Here is a 12,885-nt window from a genome sequence, read left to right as displayed (position 1 = left end):
GCTTTTCATTTACACCATTTTTAACCATTCTTTTTTTTAAAAAATGTAACAAAATTATTGACTTAAAAATTGTGCATGGCTGCAGCTTTCTTTTAAAAGATAAAAGTGCAACTATGTTTCATCAGGTACTCTCTGAGTGTTCTCTAAAACAGATGTCATGTATATGCAAGCAGACTTTCACATTGGTACAAAGACACACAGTGCTTCCCCTGGTCTTTCTAGTAAATGCTATAGTATGTTTAGGGGTGGGTTAATGTAGTATGCTTGTTTCTCATTTGTGCAGACCTTCTGGAGGCTAAGGAGCTCAAAGTCATAAATGGAGGATTAGGCCCTCAGGGGTCATGGACAGGCCTCCTGCTATTTAGTGAAAGCATTCACACCAACTACATGTGTGGATTTAAACACAACATGCATTGAATTTTGCTGTTCAATATCTTTGTTTTTCAGCTTGGTTTTAAACTTGTAAACTCTGCATTTGATGTAGAAAGCTAAGATGTATCAAGTAGGACATTTTAAAAGCCAGAATCTGATGCCTAAAGCGTGACAAAAATATATTTTAATGCTTTTTATGGATATGAAAACCTGAGTAAAATTTGTTAACTAACTACAGACAAAAGATATTGACTTCTGGATGCAGTGATGCATGCCTGCCATCCAAGTAGTGCAGGAGGCTGACACAGGAGAATCACAAGTTCAAATCCAGCCTGAGTAGTAAAATTGAGGCCCTAAGCAACTCAGTGAAATTGTGTCTCTAAATGAATACAAAAAAGGGCTGGTATGTGGTTTAGTGTCCCTAAATTCAATCCTCAGTATACCCCCAAAATAAAATAAATAAGACATTTACAAAGGAACATGCTGTCCATCTGAGGTTATGGGGAAAACATTGATGTGATCTTAGACTTCAGGCATAAGACATTTTTATTAATAAGTTGGTTTGGTACAAAAGAGGCCTTTAAGTCCAGGGATAGCTTTGGGGAAAAAAAAGATGAATTAAATTCAATCAATACAGAGAAACTGAGGAAAAAACGAGTGAACCTGGAAGGTCCACAGAAGGAAAGAGGGCCAAGGATCCAAACATGCTTCCTGCTCATTTCTATGGGCTCCTGAGTAATGGCCAGTTTGGGCAAAGGTTGGGGTTTCATGGAGTCAGCGCTGCAGAGCTGTCTCTGGGCAATTGTAATTTTTCTTTCCAGTATGAAGTTTCTCGTGACCAATGAGGTGTGATCTTACAACAAATGACATTTGCAGTGTATAGATTTGTGAGAATTGTCTCAACTATAAATGATCAGTTTCTTGTTAACACTTGAAGCATACTTAAAACTTTGCCAAATTCTTAAGATTTACATGGCTCTTATCCAGTATTTTCATTTGGTAAACAACAATTATTTTCCTAATAAAATAGCTTTTCCACATTCTTTCCAGTAGTATGGTTTCTCCCTAATATGAATTCTCTTGTGTTGAGAGATGTGTGATCTTTGATAAAAAGTTCTGCCGTATTCTTTACACTTGTATGGCATTTCCCCAGTGTTAATTCTCTGGTGTCAAGTAAGGCATTATCTTTGATTAAAAGCTTTGCCACATTCTTTGCATTTGTAAGGCTTTTCTCCTGTATAAAGTCTCTGGTGTTGACAATAGTGAGATTTTGTATTAAAAGTTTTGCCACATTCTTTACATTTGTATGGCTTTTCTTCAGTATGAATACTCTTGTATTGAGTAAGGGTCGATTTTTTACTAAAAGCTTTGCCACATTCTTTACATTTGTAGGGCTTTTCTCCTGTATCATGTCTCTGGTGTTGAGTAGGGGTTGATTTTATATTAAATCTTTGCCACATTATTTACATTTGTATGGCTTTTCTCCAGTATGAATTCTCTGGTGTTTAGTAAGTTGTGAGTTTCTATTAAAAGCTTTGCCACACTCTTTACATTTGTATGGCTTTTCTCCTGTATGAAGTCTCTCGTGTTGAGTAAGGTGTGGTTTTTGATTAAAAGCTTTGCCACATTCTTTACATTTGTATGGCTTTTCTCCAGTATGAAGTCTTTGGTGTTGAGTAAGGCTTGACTTTTTATTAAAAGCTTTGCCACATTCTTTACATTTGTATGGCTTTTCTCCTGTATGAATTCTCTGGTGTTGAGTAAGGGTTGACTTTTTATTAAAAGCTTTGCCACATTCTTTACATTTGTATGGCTTTTCTCCAGTATGATTTCTCTGGTGTTGAGTAAGGCATGTGTTTTGGGTGAAAGCTTTGCCACATTCATTGCATTTATATGGCTTTTCTCCAGTATGAATTCTCTGATGTTGAGTAAGGTGTGATTTCCGATTAAAAGCTTTTCCACATTCTTTACATTTGTATGGCTTTTCTCCAGTATAAATTTTCTGGTGTTCAGTAAGGTGTGATTTTTGAATAAAAGCTTTGACACGCCTTTTACATTTCCAGATTTTCTCTCCAGTATGATTACTGTAGTGTTTTAAAAGGTTTGAGCAACACTTAAAGACATTTTCATGTTTCTTCAATTTGTAAGGTATATCTCCATTGTAAAGCCTATGGTTTTTAGTAATGGATGAGATTGGAGTAAAATATTTTACACAATCTTTACTTATGGAGGCTTTATCACTGCTCTGATAAACAATTGAGGACTCTTTAAATGCATTTACATATTTTTTTAACTTGTAGGGCTTCCCACAAACATTAATTCTCTGGAGTTCAGAAATTCTTGTAGTTTTATTAAAAGTACTTTCACATACTTTATATCTGTAATTTGTCTCTTGATTATGAAAGCTTGGATAAATAAGTTTTAGGCATGGATTAAAACCTTTTTCACATTTATCATTGTAAAGCTCTTTTAAATGATCACATGGGTGTTTTCTAGGATTTAAAAAAGAAGAAAATTTTAATGAATTTCACAGAATGTACACTGTTTTACACCAAATCTAATATACTGCTAATTACCTAGGGTAGAGATTGTCTATAGGTCCTAAAAGACTTATCATAAACATAGATGTCTCTCCAAGTATCTGCATTTTCTTTTAAATTAAGCAACACTAGGTAAGTACAAATACTCCCACATTCATTATAATTCCATAAATTGCCAAAAAGAGAAATTATTCATTTCATCATTTTTGTAAAGTAACAATCAGCCTACTAAAACTCAGAAATTTCTTCTTCTTTTCCTCCACCTCCAACTCCTCCTCCTCCTTTTATCTTGTCTACAGAAATATTTGTGGATATTTACAAAATGGTGCATTTCAAATTATTCCAGTGACTAAAGCATGAAATAGACAACACATAAAATTTTTCAATTTTTAGAGAAAGGGTATAATTACAAAATGCTATGCAAATATATTTAAAAGCACACACAAGTCTCCAAATATGACTGCCATATGTGTTGTTGTCTCTCTCCAGCTTAGTCAATGCCGCATATCCCTACAGTTCCACTTTGCCTCCAACACACCATTGTCTGGTTTTAAGTTGTTGGGAATCCTGCAGGCACTGGGATATAATTATGGCCCTGATGTGCTAGAGCATTTTCATTAAGGCAAAGAGCAAACTACATCTGAGCTGGGATGTTCAACTTTCCAGCAAAAATATCTATCACTAAGGGTGTTGTTAAAATTCTTTCTATGTAACTAGCTCACTAAAATCAGTTAGAGAATACTTTTGAAATGTTGAAAACATAGTCTGAGATGCACAGATGAATAGTGCTAGGGCATTAGAAAACTCTAATGGCAAAAAGATTTAGTTCACTGCAGACATGTATAGGATCGAGGAAGACTCTGGATCTCACACTTGGAAAGTTTTTCCCATTTCACCCACAACCACAGAATGCATAGATTTTTTAAGATATTCACTTGGAGTTTGGCCAAAATCTCTGTTGCTATGAAAGATGAAGCAGTGCATGACAGATGGTGAAAGATATCGATGAACTGTGCATGAAATATTTAAAAAAGCATGAAAGCCTTAGGGAAAAAAGTATGGTATCTGAGGACTCACAGTTAACATACGGCTGGTTTAAGACTATCCAGTATATGTTGTATACTTCCTAGTTTTGTCTAAATTTATCATGGCACTGGAGATGGTACCATCCATTAGAGCCACATAGCCACATAGCATCACAGATATAGGAGGGACTTGCCAGAATGCCAATCAAACTTTATGAAGAAAGACTCTTCCTGTTAGAATCTCATTCCTACCCCTGATGTACACTCCCTTAAATGAAAAATGGAAAAATTATCTAGTCATTGTTTTTTAGATCCTATGTGGTCTAGAGAATCTACAAAGTGCTTTACCTCTTATAACATAAGGTATGGCCCTGTCTCATATTCATTTACTATTTATTTCAGATATTACTTTTTTTAAGGTGGCTCATCACTTAGCCACCGTAAAAAGAAGGAAATGACTCAGGTGGGATGCTTGAGGTCCCATGACATGGAATGATTACGCTAACTTATGAGGCATAAATAGATAGGTAACTACACAAAGACTGCTTCAAGTTAAATTAAATTATAAATGAATATTTACAAGCACCCTTGACACAAACCATCAAGTTTCAGGAAGAAGGGTCTACAAAAATGGTATTCTGAAACAGTAGACAGAATCATGGAATGACAAAGACATTATAGATCTTTGTTTTGTAAAGGATATTTCATGGTAAGCCATGCCCCATTCCAAGGTGGTCTTACCTCACCAATGTGGCTGTCTTAATTGTCTTAAAAGTTTTAGAATTAGAAGCTATAGTCCTTCATTGTTCTTCAGTAGCCCCACACTTTTCATATTGCTAATGTCCCAGGAATATTTTCTGCCTCTCAGCATGAGCCCAGAAGAGTGTCAGAATACTTACACTGTTCTCATAAGACCCTCATATCTCCTTTTGGGGTGTGATGCATTCCTGCAAGCCATTTGAGCTTTTGGATTTCTGAAAGACTGTGCTAGAAGTTCCTGAGTCTTTCCTTTGTTTCACCTGCTGTACATGACAGATGAGCTGTATGCTTATTCGATGTGTTTTAGAAGGACCTAACTGCTACTCTTCTCTTTTATTAATTATTATTGCATTTAAAAAGCAATTCCTACCAAACCTTCACCTTAAACATATTTAATTACTCAATAGTTCTTTAAAACAGAAAGTTCTAGTGAGGCGTATTGGAGCATTTCCATTTCTTCTTAATCTAAGTATTTTTCTTGTCTCTAAGTAGAAACTCTATTCATCTGTTTAAATAATGAGACAATTTGTCTATACTGTCTGGAAAATCACCTCTTTATTACTTCATAAAAAAGAGAGGTTTGAATATTGCAATTTTGTATTAGTGATCTGTAGACTGTGATCTAATGTGCAATCACATAGAGATTATTAAAAGTTAAAACAAAACTGATTAATAAGCGTTTTAAAACTGTTTAGATTTCTTTTCACTAAAATACCCATTTCTATTCTAATTTTATTTGTAAAGCTGAGTAAACTGGTTGAATCACTATTTTCCTTAAGGTATTTTAAAGATTCAACTTTATAATGGCCTGTAAACATTGAATATACATGTAGTTTGATATATGTTTCTGCATTTGAAAATACTGTGCATTGTAAGTAGTTTTACACAAAATACTGAGTAGTAAATATTTTACAATTAATGTACTTAAAAGTTTTAACCAAACAAAAAGTGGCTGGCACAAGTTGAGGAGTCAGTCTTCTGAGATGTTGGTAATAATATAACCTGATGAATTTGCAATTTTCTGTGTAAATAATTTTTCATGATATTTTTCTCTTTATTAAAAATTTTCTGAACTTCCCTCTCTTTTAATTTCTATTTCTTGTTTAAAATTAAGTATTAACTGTCTTGGTATACATACCTGCTCTTTATCAAGTTTTGTAAAAAATGATTTATTTCTTGTTCTTCTGAAAATTCTTGGTTTGGATTAGAAGTCATACCTGAAAAAAATTGAAATAGTAAGTTATTCTACTTACAACACTATGGTGAATATACTCTTCTAATATACAAAACCTTATCAAGGCGGGGGGGAATAGCCAAAGAACAGTAGGATTCAAGGCCATTAATAGTCAAGAAATATATAGAATTTACTACAATATGCTGAAAAAAGCAGTGAGAACCTTGAAAATCATCTTACCAATTTATAGCACCACAGATGAAGACAACATTCAAACTGAGTGATGTTATTACAACCACAGCCCTTCACTCCAACATATTTAAACTTCATCTGTGACTCAAATGTTGCAGAAAATAAATTTCTTATTTAGTTATGTTTTTATTTTTGGGGGGGAGTATTTCTTATGATTAAACACAGTGGTATTCTATCACTAAACTACATCCATAGACCTTTCTATGTTTATACTTTCTTTTGAGACAGTTCATTTGAACAATGCTGAAATTTATTTAAAACCGGCTTTCTACTGCCTTATATTTTCAATTACATAAAATTACATTTATATATCATTGAACATGACATGCTTTTGTTTACATTCTAACTTTGAAATATTTTACAAAATGATTATAATGATCTAGTTTAACAGATTTTAAATAGAAAAATCCCAATGAAAATAATAGCTCACACAAAGGATATAATCATCTCAAGCGAACAAAATACTGAGAGTCGGAAAATTTATGTAGTTAATTTTGTAATCAATGCCCAATAAACACTTGAAAGATATTTATTAAACTAAACAAAAATGAAGATAATTTTTAAAAATTCACAAAAGAAACCAACAGAAAAATTAGAAATTTTATACTAGAAATGTTCTTTTAAGAAAGTCTCAGAATTGGGATACATTTTAAGTGGTAGATTGCTTGCCTCACATGCAAAAGGCTGGCCTTGATCTTCAGCACGCCCCCTCTTCCCTGCCACACACAAAGTCTCATAAATTAAAAATTTGAGGAAGAAAATATATCAATGTATAAAATTAATTAAAAGAAATAGGTAGTGCTGGACACAGTGGTGCATGACTTTAATCGGAGCATCTCGGGAGGCTAAGACAGGAGGATCACAAGTTCAAAGAGAGACTCAGCAATGGTGAGGCACTAAACATCTCAGTGAGACTCTGTCTCTGAATAAAATACAAAATAGTGCTGGTGATGTGCCTCAATGATTGAGTGCCCCTGAGTTCAGTTCCCTATAAATAAGTAAATAAAAGACAAAAGTTAATCAATTTATAATCAAACTTTAAAATTCTTCAACAAAAATTGATATGAAAAGATATCAAAAGATATAAAAAGAAAAATTTTATTTACAAAGATTATTTTTATGATTAACAGTTGATTTCTTTGCAGAAGACTTCCAGAAAGGAATTGAGATACATGAGTAGGAATGTTGAAAGTAAAAAAAAATATGAACTTAGAATACTTTATCTACCAATACCATTATTTTGAATTTTAAAAATAAAATCCATCTTTCAAGATATGAAAATATTCAAAAATCGCTTTACTTCTTGACCTGCTGTAAAAGAAATAATCAGTGGAATATTTCCAATAAAATAAATCTACACAACAAAAATCATATAAACTTTGAAAGCTTTTATAGAAAAGAAAAATACATACAAATATATATATTATACCTTCATTGTTGTACATAAAACATTTCATTCTACTATCGGATGTGGAAAAATAAAGCATACAAATTATCATAAATCTTTGTTAATTAGTATAAATTAGAAAAGTAGGTGTGATGTCAATAACAAATCATGGAAACACATGTAAACACTGATTGTTTTAGAAAACCATAATTAATTCAGATTAAAATGTAGTGCAAACTAAGTACTTTATTTTTTTCATTATTTTTTCTTTAGTTATACATGACAGTAGAATGTATCATCACATATCATATATTTATAAAATATAACAACCTATTCTTTTGGTAAAGTATGTGGAGTTAAATTAGTTGTATATTTATTTAAGAATATAAGAATGTTATTTTCAATTTATTCTACTGTTTTTAAGCACTTAAATAATTTCAATGTAATGAAAAAATCAACATCAAAGATAAAAAAGTAGAAAAAAAAATACCACCGTAAAAATGTATGAACTACAAATTAAGGCATAATTTAATAGTAAAAAAATATAAGAAATTAACAATACTTGAAAATTGTAGAAGTATGTTTTTTCTCATCAGTAATTTAAGTATCAATAAACTATTTTGAAAAAAAAACTAATTTAAACACAACATGACTAACAAGATTAAACCTAAAAATATGATAACTATGTCAGATTAATTCTACAAAAGATATAAGGTCACAAAAAGACTAAAAACAAAAGGATAAAACAAATATTACATTCAAAATTATTGAAAATATTTATATAAATAAGAGACAAAGTAGAATATGATATAAAGATAAATATGACAAATCCCTAGAATCAATCATAGTGAATATGTTTGTAACTCAAATAATGTTTTTCATATACAGAAAGAAAACACAGACAAAATTCAACATCATAGAAAGCAACAAAGTAATAATAGGAGACATTAATCCACAATTAATGCAAAGAATAAAAAATAGCATTGCATTGTTACCCTAGGGGAAAAAAAAACCTTCAAAAAAACATTAAAGGAAATATTCTCGATAGTCTATGGAATATTATTCCAAAAATATCAGATTATAAGCACAAAACAAATGTTAACAGTTATTACAATAATGACATTGTATTTTAACATAACATAATAAGTTAGAACTCAAAAGAAAAAGTGATATTTTAAATTTATGAATATGAGTTTAAAGCCAAATTCAGCAAATAATCAAGGCCCATAAGCAACTTATCTAGGCATTGTAACAAAAAGAAATATAAAAACAGTTGCCAGCCAGGTGTGATAACACACACTTGTAATTCAAGCAGCTTGGGAGTCTGAGACAGTAGGATTGTGAGTTCAAATCCAGCCTCATCAAAAGCAAGGTGCTAAGCAACTGAAGGAGACCATGTTTCTAAATTAAATACAAAATGGGGCTTGGGATGTAGCTCAGTGGGCAAGTGCCCCTAAGATCAATCCCCAGTACCCTTCACAAAAAAGGGGTGTAAATGTGGCTCAGAGGTTAAACACATCTGCTATGGAAAAAAAAAAAAAAAAGCCTATGGCACCCAAAGTAATCTTTGAAGTTTATGTAACACCAATCAAAAAAATCAATATTTTTTTTGCATGTAGAAAATAAGTTATTTAAATAATTCTATGGAATATACTGGGTACATACATAACTACACATATTAATTTTTTTTAAAAAAATGCTTTCTTATATAAATATAATAAAAGTTACAATATTTTATACATTTATGTTAACGTGAGGTTAAATAAGGAAGGCATGAGTAATGAAACTGAAAGCATGTCAATTAGCCATTAACTTGATTGTCAAATCAAAATATATTTACAGATGTATTCTAATTAAAACAACATTCAATAGAGATCAATGTGACAAGCCAATCAAATTACAATTCACATGACTACATGAAGACAATTTGGAATGAAATATAAAGTTAAAAAACTTTACAAAGATAAGAAATTATATAATATCTACAATGATCAACTTTTAAGATAGTATATTAAGTGAAATAGTAATTCACATACACAAAAAAAAATACCAGGTAATTCTATGTATGAAAGATATCTACTGTAGCCAAATACAGAGACCAAAAATAAGGGCATCATGGATGAAAAGGTGAGAAAAAGGAGCACTTGTTTGGAGGAAAAATGAACTTAGTTTATATGTGATACATAATTTCTAGAAACGAAATCTTAAAAAACAATTTAAATGAGGACTACTGACCAGTAAATTCAAAATATATAAGACTGTAAGTTCAGGGAAGTTACACAGTTACAGTTTTGATCACAATTAAAAATCTGACAAATACATGAAAGATAAACAAAATTGGAAACATCTCTATAGTACCTTTAAAATGATAAATTCTTACTTTTAGAAAAAAGAACAGATTCATATATAGAGACATAATGAATATGCCATTAAGTCTAGCTACTTGGAAGAAAGGCTGAGGCATGGAAATAAAATTTCATCATCAGCCACTTAACAAGAGTGTCTATGGTAAACTAAAAGTCTAAAAGGGGTGATGATGTAGCTCAATATTACAAGAACCTCTGAGTTCAATCTGCAGTATGAGTGTGTGTGTGTGTGTGTGTGTGAGTGTGCACGTGCACGCGTGGGCATGCAGGTAGACACATTATATGATTAAGCACAAGAACTGAGTATAAACAATCAAGGTACTATATAAAAATCATATATAAAAAGGAGTAATATTTATACATGTAAGTAAAAACATAGAAAACTTGATTGAAAATTGGCCCATGGTTCATGTGCAGTTTAACTTCAACTAATGTTTTCCTAAAGTGACAAATCATAATTTCTACTCAATTATAACATACAGATATAGAAATAAAAACAATATCACTGATGTGAAAAAACCTAATGAACAACACTGAAGCTCTCTATAGAGTGAAATAAAAAAAATTAACAAACCCACAATAATTAAAAAAATGTAACCAACAAAATTCTGGACACTTGTATTACAATAGAAATATATCTTTTAACTTTTTTTGTAGTGATAGGTGGACAGAATGCATTCATTATATCTGTTGCTTTTTATGTAGTGCTAAGGAACAAACATAGTACTTCACATATGTGAGAAAAGCCCTCTGCGAATAAACTACAGCCCCAGCTCTGAAAATTCTTCTTTAAACCATTGATCAGCAATACTTACATAATCACTAGAATCAGGTATTGTGAAATATTGCTATTGATTACATGGAGGAAAAATTTTACAGAATATCCAATATAAGCATTCATATAAAGCTCTGATGAGAAAATTTTAAATGAATAAATATTTAAATTATATTAAAGAATCTCTCATATAATAGTAATATATTACAATAGTTTTACATAGAAATACTTGGAAATGAGAGAAATTTCTAGGGATTCCCCAAATACCAATAAATGTCAGGTTGTAAGTATCCTCACAGGCATTGTGGAATACTCTGTAGGGATTCTGATTGTGGAAATATAGAGAGAAGCATTCCTCTAGCGAGGAAACTCCCAGGGGTAACAGGCACTCTGTTTCCCACCCTTAGAATGCCCTGCAATTTCCCCAGGAACTATTAAAATAATAAAATACATGTGCAAATGTCAAGCTGCTATGACAATTCCCTGCTTGAAAAGGCTCTGTAACAAAGTCTTATCAGCCTAAAACAAGACCTCTGGCACACAGCTCCTGGGAATTAAAGAACTCTCTTTATAGATAAGCACGAGGTTTCACTGAGCTTAAACCTGTCCACATAACAGTAAGTTTATACAATGGAATTTCTTGAGAGCTACACAAGACTCCTAACATTAGGAGTTAGTACGTAACTGAGGAATAAGCTGCATAATGTTGCTAAGTTTCTAACGTGCTTAGTAATAAAGTGCACAATATATAGAAGTGATGCCAATGACCTAAATTAACCGATTGATATAAATAAAGCTTGGCAGCTTGGACTCCCTGTCACTATGACACCTTTCCTGCCTCTTGTCTCTGGCAGAAGGTACTCTATAAATTAAAAAATTAAATATTGGTTTTTAATTAGAAGTTCTGAATGAAATTTAGGCTCACCAATAAAGAGTAGGTTTCTACAGATCTCTAACATCACATCTTCATATAAAGTCTGCTGAGAAGCGTCCAGGCATTTCCATTCCTCTTCTGAGAAATCAATGACCACATCCCTTAATGTCAATGGCTCCTGAAATAAAAATGAGTAAATACATATCACATAAATCATATGATTAATGATATAGTATTTAATTTCATACAAATTTTAATGAGAGTAAAAAGAGGTGGCTTTCACATAAGGTAGTGAGGTCAACCATTCAATAAGATACATTTTTGTGGTGCTGGGGATTGTACCCAAGGCCTTGTGCATGAAAGGCAAGCAATCTACCAACTGAGCTATATAACCAGCATCAATAATTTATTATAAGCAGTAAAATCGGTGGATCATTTTGGTATAATGAAACCCAGGGAGCAGCACATGTGAAACAAAACACTGAAGCAATAAAGTGGGAAAATATCCAACATAATTCCAAAGGATAAATCATAGTTGCAATTAGTTATTGAATATCCAAACGAAGCACAACCAAACAAAGCAATGATACTTGAGACATGCATAGCAAAATTATAAGTAATAACTATACTCATACAACAGTGGTCATCGCAGTGTGTAGAAGACATAAGAGATAACTAAGGACACACCAAACTTTCAACAGTCCACATATTTATTTGAATGGTTATCTCCAAAGTTGTCTATCTTCTCATTATTTAAATATACCATAAATCTATACTCTATTTAAAAAATTACTTTTACTTCTGCAGACCACAACATCAAAATTCACTTCTAAAACAAAAGAATAAAATTTTTAACTATCAAACTATTACAAAACTCTTAGGTACTTGGGTCAAATTACATGGCACAAAATTAAAAATAAAAAAGCAAATTAAGTGAATAGACGGTTATTCTCTCAGTTCATAAGGAAACTGACACTTCAGTTTTAACATTCCCAAATTTGTAAAACCACTCTCACTGTGAAAATGTATCTTCAATTGGCTCATTTCAAAGTATAAAGTGAGAGAATACTAAGCAGTTAAGAAAAAAATTCTGAAAGGTTCTGGCACCCTAAACCCTCTCTGACAGCATGCAAATACTCCTTTTTACAAGGTCTCAATTATCACTGGTGAACCAATGCATACATGAAGTTAGTTTAACATTCTGATCTGTGATGTCTTTCTTCGGAAAGAGCATTGTTTTTTGTTTATTTGTTTGTTTGATTTTTAATTAGAGTTTTAATCCAGGGGCACTTGTCCCCTGAAATGCATTTCAAGAAGTTTTTATTTTTTTAAAATGTGATACATGGGCTTACATATTTGCT

General features: G+C 31.9%; 1 protein-coding gene across 1 annotated transcript; it reads right to left on the bottom strand.

Moving 5' to 3' along the window:
• Positions 1-908: 908 nt before the first annotated feature.
• Positions 909-11,703, bottom strand: LOC144371333 (uncharacterized). Its single transcript, XM_078033704.1, has 3 exons — positions 11,576-11,703; positions 5,835-5,913; positions 909-2,864 (listed from the first exon to the last, which is right to left on the bottom strand). The coding sequence occupies exons 1-3, from the start codon at positions 11,607-11,609 to the stop codon at positions 1,832-1,834; spliced, it is 1,146 nt and encodes a 381-aa protein (XP_077889830.1). The 5' UTR covers positions 11,610-11,703; the 3' UTR covers positions 909-1,831.
• Positions 11,704-12,885: the final 1,182 nt, after the last annotated feature.

The sequence above is a fragment of the Ictidomys tridecemlineatus genome, chromosome 16 (genome assembly GCF_052094955.1).
Source record: "Ictidomys tridecemlineatus isolate mIctTri1 chromosome 16, mIctTri1.hap1, whole genome shotgun sequence".
NCBI classification, from domain to species: domain Eukaryota; kingdom Metazoa; phylum Chordata; class Mammalia; order Rodentia; family Sciuridae; genus Ictidomys; species Ictidomys tridecemlineatus.
Note: the sequence above shows the minus strand (reverse complement) of the source record. Positions and strands in the feature narration are given on the sequence as shown.

Excerpts from the sequence above, each read along its gene's own strand:
- LOC144371333 (XM_078033704.1), bottom strand. The coding sequence starts at position 11,609 with ATGTTAGAGATCTGTAGAAACCTACTCTTTATTG. Across the intron at positions 5,914-11,575 it reads TAGAAACCTACTCTTTATTG|GTATGACTTCTAATCCAAAC; the intron begins GTGAGCCTAAAT and ends AATTTTTTTCAG. Across the intron at positions 2,865-5,834 it reads CAAAACTTGATAAAGAGCAG|AAAACACCCATGTGATCATT; the intron begins GTATGTATACCA and ends TTTAAATCCTAG.